General features: G+C 33.7%; 2 protein-coding genes across 3 annotated transcripts; both read right to left on the bottom strand.

The window, feature by feature from the left end:
* Positions 1-2,007: 2,007 nt before the first annotated feature.
* Positions 2,008-6,033, bottom strand: LOC105762825 (polyadenylate-binding protein RBP47B). Of its 2 annotated transcripts, none has more exons than XM_012580746.2 (6): positions 5,452-6,033; positions 3,782-4,262; positions 3,434-3,516; positions 3,228-3,358; positions 2,869-2,965; positions 2,008-2,350 (listed from the first exon to the last, which is right to left on the bottom strand). In XM_012580746.2, exons 1-6 carry the CDS (start codon positions 5,818-5,820, stop codon positions 2,327-2,329), a joined length of 1,185 nt encoding a protein of 394 aa, XP_012436200.1. In that variant the 5' UTR covers positions 5,821-6,033; the 3' UTR covers positions 2,008-2,326. The 2 variants fall into 2 exon arrangements, with proteins under 2 accessions (XP_012436200.1, XP_012436201.1); XM_012580747.2 differs by having other exon boundaries at positions 2,008-2,347; positions 5,452-6,032.
* A 1,671-nt stretch (positions 6,034-7,704) lies between these two features.
* Positions 7,705-11,823, bottom strand: LOC105762824 (hypothetical protein). The gene is made up of 6 exons (XM_012580745.2): positions 11,521-11,823; positions 10,731-10,966; positions 10,395-10,653; positions 8,551-8,730; positions 8,320-8,475; positions 7,705-8,221 (listed from the first exon to the last, which is right to left on the bottom strand). The coding sequence occupies exons 1-6, from the start codon at positions 11,548-11,550 to the stop codon at positions 8,048-8,050; spliced, it is 1,035 nt and encodes a 344-aa protein (XP_012436199.1). The 5' UTR covers positions 11,551-11,823; the 3' UTR covers positions 7,705-8,047.
* Positions 11,824-13,054: the final 1,231 nt, after the last annotated feature.

The raw sequence follows: 13,054 nt of genomic DNA, 5'->3' as shown, positions 1-13,054 counted from the left end.
AAAAAAAAAAAAAAAAACAACACTAGGGAACAAATTACAAATATTAATATTCAGATTATAAAATTGTTAAATTCTATTTACTGTTTTAGAGGTGATTATAAAAATCAATGCAATTAAGTTTTGAATTTTAAATTCTATTAAATAAGCTGATGTGTGTTTTATTATTTTCAGATGCATTGTGAAGACCCCAAAAAAAATGAAATTTCAAATTGTGGCTAGCCCTTATTGAGTGGCTGTGGAGTTTTTATATTTTGCAGCTGACTAATCTAGAAGAAAATGAGGAAAATATCAAATAAGATGGCTGAATCTATGCAGACTTTGTTTACATATATGTATATCCTTCTCCACCCTGATTGCTTGCCAAGGCGTGTTAATTTCCATGCAGCAAGAGATCTTCGTGTGCGGGTGGGAATAAAAATAAATTTACGACAAATTAGTTGAAAATTTTAAATTTAGTAATAATGTTACCACTTTAAGGTTCTTTTTAACCGTTTATATTTTCGTTTGTAAGAGAGTTACTGATAAATGAATCTTGAAGGTACAATGAAGTCTCGTAATTTTTTGCATTTTGTACTAATAAAATTAGTTCACTAAACATTAAGCAACGATAAGAAGAGCATCAAATTCTATAAAGAACTTTTGCTTCAATTCTTTTATAGAACAATCTTTGAATATTAGAAGATGGAGGAGAATAAAGAAACTTTTATTTCTCAATATTTTGATATGATATGTATTTTTAATATGCCATGTAAAACGAAATTTCTCTATTATTTATAATAGTTATAGTGTCTTTTCATAAAAAAAACATTACTCTTCAATAGATGCCTATTTAAAACCACGTCTATTAAGAATACAAGTATTCATTAGATATTAATTGAACAATTTTTTATATTCCATTTGCTTTGTCATGGAGATTACTCGGAAATCTTCATCAACCAATCCCTAAAATTACATTTAATTAGAAATTATGTATTTTTTCTTCTTCTCAGTAAGTTGGAAATTCAAATCTCTAAAAGAATAAAGAGAATAACGGCACGTTTGGTTCACTGGAATTGAATAGGGTTGTAATGTAATAGAGTTGTAATCAGTAATTCAATTGTTTGGTTGAATGGAATAAATGTTGTAACAGCATAAGGAAAAACACTGAACTGTCCAAGTACCTCTTGCGGAGCTTTTCTGAGTAGATGATTATTGTTATTATTATTAAATTTTAATAAGATTATTATTAAATATAATTCAATAATAATAAATAATTTAATCATATTTTAATATAATTATTATCAAATATAATTTAACAAAAATAATAATATATAATTCAATAACATTCTTAATATATATTTTAATATTGAATTATTTCAAATATATTATTTTTATATTTTCCAAGTCCAAGTTTTAAAGTGAACAAGTAATAGGAAAGTAATAGTCATTCCATTAACCAAACAAAGGAATGATTTACCATTCGATGAATAAGGGAGAATACTGTTCCATTCCCCAACCAAACATGGTGTAAGAGTTGAACTAAGAACCCTAAAAACATGGAGCATGGCAGAGAAAAACTTAAATATACTAAAAGGGCAAATTATTACTTTGGGTTAAAACAAGCACTTAAATTATTTTTATCTTTTATTATGAAAATAATTTTGCTGATACACTTTAACATAACAAATCAAAATTTTCAAGAGAAGTTAGGTATATAATACTTTCAAAAAATTTAAAATATTATTTTGTTAATATTTTTTATTTAATAAATTATTCTAAGCATAAATGAAATTAGTTTAAAAATTCAAAATATTTTTATTTTAATAATAAAATCTTAGGGGATGATTTAAGGGCATTTTTAGTATATTAGCCAAAGTTGAAGAAAAGGAACAATGTAACTTGCAAGCACCCAGAGAATATGAACTTTTCTTTGCTCCAACATGAAGAAAATGGTGATTAAAAGCCCATTCTTTTTCATTCTATATAAATTCAGTTCTTAACAAATAAACAATTAAAAAAAAAAACCTCTCAAGCAAAAAATTTAAATTGTAAATGACATATTAATACAGTTCTAAAACAACTTCAAGGTTTAAAGATTAAAATCCAGCTACAAAATTCTGTAACCTGAAGAATCAGCTAAAGCAGCAAGCAAAACCCAAACCCATCCTACTTAATTAATGAATCTGATTAACTTGAAAACTTGTCCTGCAAGTTCAGATTACAAGCCATTCATGATTGTCATGCACCCCTCTTAAGAAGAACCAGTAACAGCAGCCACAGTATACGTGTTTGGATCCTGATTTGGTGCTGCAGCATAGCCGTAGCCATAACCACCATCGCCTTGCCCTCAATGATGTCCTCCATTCCACTGCTAAAACCAGTTTCAAGAAGTAAGCTACAATGCATTAATAAATTAAGGGAAGCATTTTAAGGGGAAGAAAAGTAGCAGAAGGGAGGGGAAATAAAATAGTCTACCTACAACTATGTTGCTTGGACTCGAGTGAGTGTCAGATGCGAGTATATATCCGACAGGGGTACATTCAACTTTTCAAAGTTTTTTCAAATACTTGGAGGATCATGCCCCATACCCATGTCCAAATATGCATGGGACAGAAATGCCCAAGTAACAAATAGACTGTAGCATCACTCATGCCATACTGTAAAAATATACAATTCTTATATGTAATACTTAAATACTATTGTAACTCCCATGTGCTGTAATTTCATCAAAAATGAAAAGGAGCTCTCTTCCATCCCTTTTCACCTATGTCAGATGCCTTAAATGTCGAGACTTAGACCTAGGAATCGCAAACCCTCCAAGCATTTCGCAAATATCAAGGCAGCAATAGGTGACAGTTACTAAGAATAGGAACTTGAGCACAAATTTACCTGCTTGTTTCCTATAGTACGACCCCAAGAAAGACGAACAGTCTGCTGGCCTATGGTCGTCCCGTTCAAACTCTGGATTGCTTCCTCAGCATTCTTTCTGAAAAGAAAGCACATCATATTACTACTGACATCATCATAAAAATAATAATATAATCAAGATACTAACTGTCAGAACCTATCACTCTGCATCACTTAATTCAACAACATCCATCAACATTGTGAAAGTATTAACATTGATGGAGCTGTAACTAAGAATCCCTTAATAATAAAAACCATACTTCAGCATAACATAGAGTGTGACAAGGCAAAGTACATTATTATCCCAAAAAAAATGAGATGAAGTACATATAGGGAGGCACCTGTTTGCAAATTGCACAAACCCACATCCTTTCCCGGGTGGTATTTTTACGGAGATGACCTCACCAAACTGGGAAAAAGGTTGCCTAAGATCATCATCACTAACATCTGAGTCAAGTCCTCCAACAAATATCTGTAAGAAACATAAATTACTGATCAATGGCAGATATACAGGTGAAGAATGCACAAAGGAAGGAGGAGGACTCACAGTAGTGTTATTTGAGTCATTATCAGATTGAGAACCTTGTGCCAAAGCACCATTTGATGCATGTCCACCAGCCAACACCAAAGCTAATAAAAAGTGGAATATTGATATAATGATTCGATTAAGTCTCACATCAAGATACAAGATAAGAAATATAGTACATTTGAAAGACAAATTTACTTTTTTAGAAATAACTAGCTCTGTAGTAATTTATTCAAGTCACACGAGAACATGATGACAGAAACAGGATAATCCAAGAAATAAGAGAAATTCTGAGAGCTCCATGCTCCAACCAGAAAAAGATAAAAAGATGAACCATTGGAAATAGCACAGTTCACCATATTAGGTTACCTTGTGAAGAATACTGTTGTTGATGACCAGATGCTTTCTTGGGAGTTGCAACCCCAATTCTCATAGGTCTATTGGAGCAATACACACCATTCATTTCAGTCATGGCCCTTGACCTTTCATTTTCATCACCAAACCTAACAAAACCGTAGCCTTTTGAACGACCAGTATTTGAATCAATAACAACTTTTGCTCCCTTCACTGATTGAAATCTACTAGAAAAGGTTTCAAGCAATATCGAATCAGTTACATCAGTGGCCAAATCTCCTACAAATATAGATAGGTCAGAACCAGCATCGGGCCGCCTTTCATTCACACTGAAGGAAGCCCAATTCAGACGAAAAGTCTGCTCTGTATTTGGCATTAGAGAACCATTATAACTTTGCAAAACCTTTTCAGCTGTTGCCCTTGAGTAAAATTCCACAAACCCATATCCTTCAGACTGACCAGTTTGCTTATTGCGTATAATCTTTACTGAAGAAACCTGGATTTTTGAAATGCCAAATTTCAGTAAGCAAGGGTATAATAATGATGATAAGCAATAGCCTTTTCAGTACAATAGCCTGCCTTCTGGATAATCAAGTAAAATGTTCAAAATGGTATTGGTATTAGACATCAACTGTATGATGGGTCTGAGCAGCTAACTTTCCAAGAAACTAAAAATAAAACTGAAGCTAATAAAATCCTCTCGAAGATTTCAAGGTTCCAAAGAATGGTACAAGATACGAAGTCATTTTAGGCCCCCATTTTTCAAATAATACAAGCAAAGAAAGAAGGAAGCTTTCGGAAAGATCATGGATACATTAGAACCTTCCCAGAAATAAATGCCAATATGAGCCAGGCACTTTCTTCAAAATGGTGTCCAAGACTTCACACTACCACATAAGCATCTCAGTGACTTTTGGATCCAAACCAAGAGGATCCTATTTTATGTGTTCAAGAAGTTATCTACATTAAAAAGCCTATATTAAACAAAAATTCTGAATGTTCAGAAACTTGGAGGAGTCCATGTAGCAGGGGAAAATGAATTTTAAGCATAATTGATTTCGTAATCCAGCCTATCTCCCCTAATTAACACCCAACATGAAAAGTCATTACATGTCTAGTTTTATAACAACCTAAGATTGCTACTGCTGCAAAGCTTGTTCTTTTTCTTGAAAGCATCAGCAGCAAAGTTTTGATGTGAAATAAGAGGTCTTTTTTCTTATAATTAAGTTTCCATGTTTACGAAACGAGATGTAAACTGCTCTTAACCAAAAGCTAATCATCCAGGCAGTCTACAACACAGCTTAAATTGACTTTTGGCAATTATCCAGTTTTATTTTATAATGGCAATCTACTATATAGTCTATTCATCTGTTCAGCTTCAATTAAAAGCAATCCTTGTCTTTAAATTAATCAGCTTTAATGTTCTGGGCAAAAAGTTTTAGGCCATAAACGCAGATTATTTTCTAAAACTGTAATTACATTAAAAACATAAACCACAAACTTAGCATTCCTTAAATTAGCAAAAAACCTCGAACCTTAACTTATCCTTAAACCCCACAAACAAAAATACTAAAACCAACAGATTCCTCAAAACATAAAACAAAAAAAGATCTAGTGTAAGATTCATGACAAGACATGCATCTATCAATTTCATGCTATAACCACACTATTGTATTTACTTTTACCTCGCCAGTATGAGAGAAGCAACCGTGGAGATAAGTTTCATCCATCCAATGAACAAGGTCACCAACCCAGATCGTTTTAACCTCATCCGAATTACACCCTTGTTGCTGTTTTTGTTGTTGCTGCTGCTGCTGTTGGTATTGTTGATAATGGTAATGATGATTATTGTAAGCCATATAATGATGGTGAGGGTACATCATCATCTGCTGCTGCATCATGACCATAGCAGCCGCCGGGTATTGCATGGCTCCCATCCACTGGTTAGGCACCCATTGTGGATGTTGTTGTTGTTGCTGTCTGGTTTGTTGCGTTGGCGGTTGTTGTTGTTGTTTTGAGTTGAGATCAGGAGCGTTGGTTGAACTTGACTGCATCTTTGATAATATAGATAAACAAGCTGATCTGAGACTCTGGGTGTTCTTCTTTCCTTCCTCTCTCTCTTTCTCCCCCCTTAATGGCCAAACGAGAGAAAGAAAAGCAGAGAGAGAGGGGGTGCGGTAGAAGGGAATGTAAGGTTATAAAGGGTGGCGGTGGATGATGGATCTGAGTTGAGGGGTAAATAGCGAGAAGGAAGGGCCTCGGCCTCGGGTACAGCGATGGTGGTTGTTTACGTATTTTGTTTGTTGCCGGCCCGTGAGTTTTAGACAGGGACCCACCTGATGGTCGTGTGGGGATATCTTACCATGCTGACCTGGCCTCAACGGTCTAGATCCAACCGCCATTCCCCTATTAGATCATCTTTTAGATTTACAGATAATGCATTAGAGTATTTTCAATATCACAAATCCAATTTTAATTTTTTTTTCTATTTTTAAGATATTTTATGAATTTATTATTTTTTTTATGTGTAATTTTGGTAAGCTCATCATCACCACTTTTTAATTTGATACGTTCATCAAATAATTGAATTAATAGATTATTTAATTTCTATTATAGTAATTAATTTAAATTACAAATGTGAGTTATAACTGTTGTATATGATTCAATGCACATACTTCTTTCCATATAATACGTTAGTAACATACATATTGCAATAATATCCTACAAATTTTTTTTGTTTTAAATAATTTCAAATAAATATGTGTACACGATCATAAGAAACAAGAAATATCTGTTAGAAATAGTACCCTTAGTGTAGTAATTTTAAATTGATTGAAATAATAAAATTACCACATGCTCATTTAATTGATCTTATATGTTTGTCTTCAATAGTTTTAGCATTAACAGCAAAATATATACGTAAATATAAGCTCCTTAATTACCTAAGGTTTAATTAATAATAAGTTGCATTATATGGATGGATTATAATGTGAGAAGACAACTCATATGTCGTCTGAATTACCCATAGTCCGTAAAATTAAATTAAGCAAATAATTCAAATAATAGGGGACTATTTTGTCGTCTATAAGTCCAATTGGGGTATTAACTTGTCTTGCTTGTTGGAGCAAAGTTTACTCTAAAAAATAGAGGCATAAATATGATTGTCTGAATTGATAATACATCATATTGAACTCGAATTGAATTTATCTTAAATATATTTATGGATTCGTTGACTTATAACGTAAAGACTCGTGTATTTTGGTATATTGAAAATTTGTGCTCTCATGGTAGTAGGTCGAAAGTTGGTATGTTAGATGCATGACTTACAGATGACATGACTTCACTCACAATAATAGGACCATAGTTTAAATAAGTAGGTAAATAGTATCTTCTTATTGGCATTGTACATGGTACAAATATTAATACATGGTTAAAAATTGATACAACAAATTCATAAGGTACCAAAGTGATAATTGAGTGCATTAGCCCCAACCATAGACTATGCATTATAGTATAGCAATAGATTTATATAACTTGAGATTAGATGTTGAAACAGAAGATTAAAGCGCAAAATAATAATAATAATAATAACGATTAAAAGAACTCCTGGAAGGATGTTCAAAAATTGAGTCTTTTTGACTCTCAAACCAACAACCCCAACTTTTTTTAAACCCCACTTGACTTTAAAGTTTAAGAAACTTTAAAACCCCACCTGGTTATGCCTAAACCTGCTGGATTTTTCTTTGAACTAAACCTGGTGGATTGGTTGAGATTCTACAATCACTTGCTGTCGTAAGAAAAAAGAAATAGAAACGTTTTAATTCAGATATTTGGAATTGGTTGGAGGGTCAAAAATGGAGGGATGAATGGGTTCATAAACAAAAAGGGTCCAAGTTTCTGCCGGTCAAGCCCCTGGCCTGCACTCATGAGACCCGAAATAGGAACTTTGAATGTGGGAGGTCTCCCTGCTTCAACTTTTAAAAACTTGAACGTATTCATATTAACATATACAACGCAAAAAGGCAAGTTTCTCCTTTGATTGGGCATAAATACAGCAGTTTTCTGTCAAAGCTATATCAACTGAAAAACAAAAGAATGAAAAGAATACGAAGGCGTGAGTGTAAGGTTAAAATTTAAAAGCAAAATGATGCATGCCGTGTACCCAAAATCCGAACAGAGTTCAGCTTGGTAGGTTCACTGTTGGTGCCTGTCACTTGGAGATCCGAAACAAAGGAAGAGTGGAAATGGGTCAAAAATGGAATGTACATCAATGCCACTGCTTTACTTCCTGTAATCTGCATGTAGATAACTTTCATACTTAGTTCCATTGAGTGCCTTTTCAACATCAACCCAATTCTGAATGTGATTGGATAACGATCCCTTGTGTATCTTTACTTGACGACTCTTCAACTCCCTCTTTGGAACCTTTAGGAATTCTTGGACCTCGGCTAACTTCTGCACAATGACCAGAAATGAGTCTATTAAGAACCCGCACTTAGATAAAAGATTCATAACCAGACTAAAAGATCAGCTTTTTGAAACATTTTCCTTACAGTGTGGTTCTTTACTACATCCTCATAGTAAAGAATGATGTGCCGTGTGCTTTTGAAGTACTCCAAACCTTTCTTAGTTGTCTCTTCGACCTGCCTTAGGCTTGGAATCAGCGTTGTGACATTGACTACAGGCTTGTAACTAGCAAGTATTGCAGCCTGAAATCATTTCGTAAGAGTTGAAACTTTTAGATATTTATGCGTGTGTGTGAGAGAGAGAGGGGGGGCATAAACCTCATAAGGTGAATGAACATGAGACTTGTGGGTTCCATTTAGTGGTTTAGCATCCCGATCATAAGAATTTGCTAGTATTGAAATCATCCTGCGCAGAAGATTCCTTCTAAAGAGGAAAATAGTTGAAACACCCCGAGTATTAAAGTATTCTACTATTTCTTTATGATGTTGCATCAGTCCCTGCAGTAAAAGATTATGATCACGAATGCAACAAAGACAAGCATAATCACAAACTCTAGCAATGTGTGTAGACAAAATACTGTCTTTGAAAAAGTTTCAAACATAGGGAAAGCGTGTTCATTAATGAATATTGAGCTGCAGACATTGTTCTGAAAATCATGAAGTACATGTTTATCTCGAAGGCAAGATCTAACAAAATATGACCTCATTGTTCAGTTGAGTCTCCAAATCATCAAATAAGGGGATTATCTCCTGTTTGATACACATTTTCTCCACTTCCAAACACAGAATTCAATTACCTTAATCCATCAGAATTGCATGAGCTGTTGTCATGTCTTCTTTCCATGTTTGTTGGTTATCAGAAACTTATCTCCTGTTTCCTTTTCATAATTTTGATTAAGAATCCTATTATAGTAATTCAAGTTAACATGGAAAATGATATCTGGATCAATGTCGTGGTAAATATTTACCAATAAATGTGCTTCTCATTAAAAGATCAATGTAACTTGAAATATCTAAATCTAACAATTAAATTTTTATTAACGGTAAACATTTTTTAGACTTCCAATCTCTCCTACCTATATAGAGACACAGCTTTATATTTACAGCCAACCATTTTATGAAAGGAAGGCCACAACTGATCTAACTCTCGTTGCACCTTTCTTCTATTATCATGCTGCAAAAGCAACGTCATAGAAAGCTTGACATGATCCCCAGGGTGACCAAATATGTTAAGAGCCTAGATGAGACATCATGTTTGTCCCCATTTTTACCCCCTTAATTTACCAAGTAGAAGTCACAAGAAGGAAAAGAAAAACCCCACAAACTTATGCAACAGCTCAACTCTCCTTAGTGATACACTTAATAATTTTCCCTAAATTATTATCAGAAATCTGGAGCACTAGGATAGCTAATAATCATAACCCAACTTTATGCAAACTCGCATCTAAAGAGAAGAAGACCCAGAACCTGCTGTCCTAATAAAAGGAGTATCTAGATGCAAGTAAGGCTCGAATTAGCAGCAGTTATACAGAAATCAATTGGCTGGGTTAAGAATATGAGGTTGGTGGTATATTGGAATACTAACAAAAATAACATGATGTTGGATTGTCTTGTGTGAAAAAGCATGCTAGGATAGTCATTTAATTCTTTTTGAGCAGTTGGGGATTGGTTTCTAATTACAGGGCAAAAGCATCAGGTTCCTAATAGAATTACATAAAACTGGATTGGGAAACAAAGATAGTAGGTAATTTAGAAAAAGAAAGAGGCAATCAAACACAGAATGGTATTAGCTGTCATGAGTTTATCATGATTATGCTGCAGAAACGAAGGAACTCAAAACTTGCATTCACTGAAAGACCATTAGAAAACCTAAAAGCACAAGTGTATTTATAAACATAAAGGATGTTTTGGGTTTCTTTTGCTTCATTTTTGGTGTCCTGGTTGTAGAGCTCCCGCCCACTAAATTAGCCATTCCTAATATGAATCTAACTGGTATAACTAAGGCTTTGTATAGCAGATAGCATGAACCATTTAGTACTCAACTCCTTTTTGCAGATTCATATGGGAAGAACATAAGTAATTTTCAGTGTATTTCTGCCATAGAAATATTTGCAATTAGCAGTTAAACTTTAGAAATCGCATTTCACCCATGAGGTGCTCACCTGATTAAGCATCCACTTCAAGCCAACTGCAGCTGTGCACTCATTTTTTGAGGCACTACTCATCCAGTCTAGGTTATAAATTTTGTCCAAAGTCTCAAAAATTGTTGACACATTACTCCTCCTAACTTTGACAGAAAATATCTCCCCGTTTGAGCTTATGTTAGTATGGTTGTTCAATAATGTCTCGAACCATCCACTCCCGGATCTCTGCATTGACATAATGGCAAAATACCGGACTGGGTTGCAGGCACATTCAGCCCTAATCACACACAAAATTAATCCCATATTTATATCTGAAAACTGAAACCAAACTTAGGACTAAAATCATTCTCTTACCTGCTATAAGTTTTGGGGTTCGGATAGTGTACGTAAGGAATTTCCCATGGCTCAATATTAGGTTCTGGACAGGGCTTTTGGACCACTCTAAAATTCAAAAATTCAGTGGTGCTGCCAGTGCTTATTTGCTTCAAACAAATCGTGCAGATATACACTCCACAAACCATTACAAAAAACAATACAACCGTCCTCAACACCAATGGAGACTTCTTTGGCGACTTTAGGATGAAAGAATCCTGAAATTTAATGAATCTGCCAGATATTAATAACAAATTATACCAATAAAGCAAAAAAAAAGATGAAACAAAGCAGAACTTTGTTATTGATAAGTCATTAAATGGAGCCTGTGAAAGAGATGATGTAGGCATTCTTATAGCACTGAACTGAACTCTGATCTGATTTAGCTAGAAGACTCAGCTGTGAGTTGAGCAATACATTACTTGGTTTAATTTAATATACAATTAGAATTAATTGATTAATCACGTTTAACGTAAATAAATAAACCAACATGCACATAAATATCAAAGAACACATCTTTCATGAAAATGAAATCTGGGTATTGCGAATTGACGATAGAAAACAAGCCCCGCTCAAGATATGGGTTTACAATACAAAGATCAGTTTTCTGTGCGTGTGCACGGAAAAATAGATCAGTATATTCGCATGACACTAAAATATGAAAAATGAAATAATTAATAGAATCTTTAATCTCACTCAAGATAACGACAATGAAACCCCCCAAAAAAACACACTCCTACAAAAGGGAAAAAGTGGGGGGGGGGTAACTGACCTTGGTGAAGAAACAGAGATCGTCGGCCATGACTATGAGAGCTCAAAAAGTAAAGCAATCAAATGGCATTGGCAACTCCTTTATCAATGGGATTTTGTTGTTCACTCAAATGATAAAAAGGGAAGAAGCTAATAGCTTTGATCTTTCTTATCTTTCAAACAAAACTGGAATTCTTTATTTTGATTTTAAATGAAAGTAGAAAAGGAATGAGATTAATTATGGCGGAGATTAGAACAAAATGATTGAAGGCTGTTTGTTTGTTCCTAAATCCCGTTTCTGAAGCAACGCTCACTCTGCTTTGCTTTCTGCACATCCTTTACAGTCACATAACCCCTTTTTAATAATCGTAGCTGCGAGTACGGAGCAAGCAGAAAACGATGGCGTTTTGTGGACAGGTTCCGTTTTAATTATGTGATGATGACTTGTTGGTAACGGACTTGTGCTTTTTAAAAAAGGTTACTTTAATTATTTTTCATTAACAAAAGCAAGCTTTTTTAACCTTGTAATAAATTAGGGTCTCACATACCTTTCCATTCCTTCGTTTTCTCTTTATCAATATTTGAATTTGATTTAGATCCCTCAATTTCTCATGCATTATGTATATTTTGTTTTTTTATTAATTATAATAAAATTATTAAATATATTAATTTTTACACAACTGCGACGTATTTATTAAATTATGGAGGAGTCAATCATATATAATTGAATTAAAAAAGGAAAATTTGTATAAAAAAACAATATTATCCTTGGACAAAGCAATGGGTTATTTAAAATTTAATAAGTTAATCATGTCATTTTAAGCAGATGGTTAAAAGAATAAAATACTAGATTTATGATAAAATTAAAACAAAATAGAGCTTTGGTAATAATGCTTTTTTTTTATAATTTCCTATGAGTTAGAATTGATTGATGAGTGTTATCACTAATTAACTAGACTAATGATATTAAGAGTTAATTTGCCATAAATATTATTGGGAATTAAATTAATCAAGTTATTTGTTTTGAAAAAAAAAAGAAATAATTATAAAATAATTACAAAAACAATTGTAATCCGTCTCTGAAGAATTACGTAAGATCTGGTTCGATAAAATTAGTCGAGCTTTATTGCCTCACAGAACATTTCGGATAATATTATCACAGCTCAAGAGGTAATCCATACGATGAAGCAAACCAAGAGTAAAAAGGGTTAGATGGTGGTAAAGGTTGATCTTGGAAAAGCTTACAACAGGCGATTATGCTATGTGTCTTGTCTGCCTCAATGCAACTTTTTGGGAATGGTTTTATTTCTGATTCGTTCATTCCAACAAGAGGTGTTCGGCAAGGTGATCCTCTGTCAACATATCTTTTTGTTTTGTGTATGGAATTGTTAGGCCATTTAATTGAAGCGACAGTTGATCAGAAGCTATGGGAACCAATAATCACATCTATTTTTTGCAAATGATTTAGTGTTGTTCTGTAGAGCTGATGACTCAGGAGACGTTTGTCTCAAGCATGTCTTAGACACCTTTTTTCATTTCGCTGGTCATCGTGTTAA

Source organism: Gossypium raimondii, chromosome 12, assembly GCF_025698545.1.
Source record: "Gossypium raimondii isolate GPD5lz chromosome 12, ASM2569854v1, whole genome shotgun sequence".
In the NCBI taxonomy this organism is placed as follows: domain Eukaryota; kingdom Viridiplantae; phylum Streptophyta; class Magnoliopsida; order Malvales; family Malvaceae; genus Gossypium; species Gossypium raimondii.
Note: the sequence above shows the minus strand (reverse complement) of the source record. Positions and strands in the feature narration are given on the sequence as shown.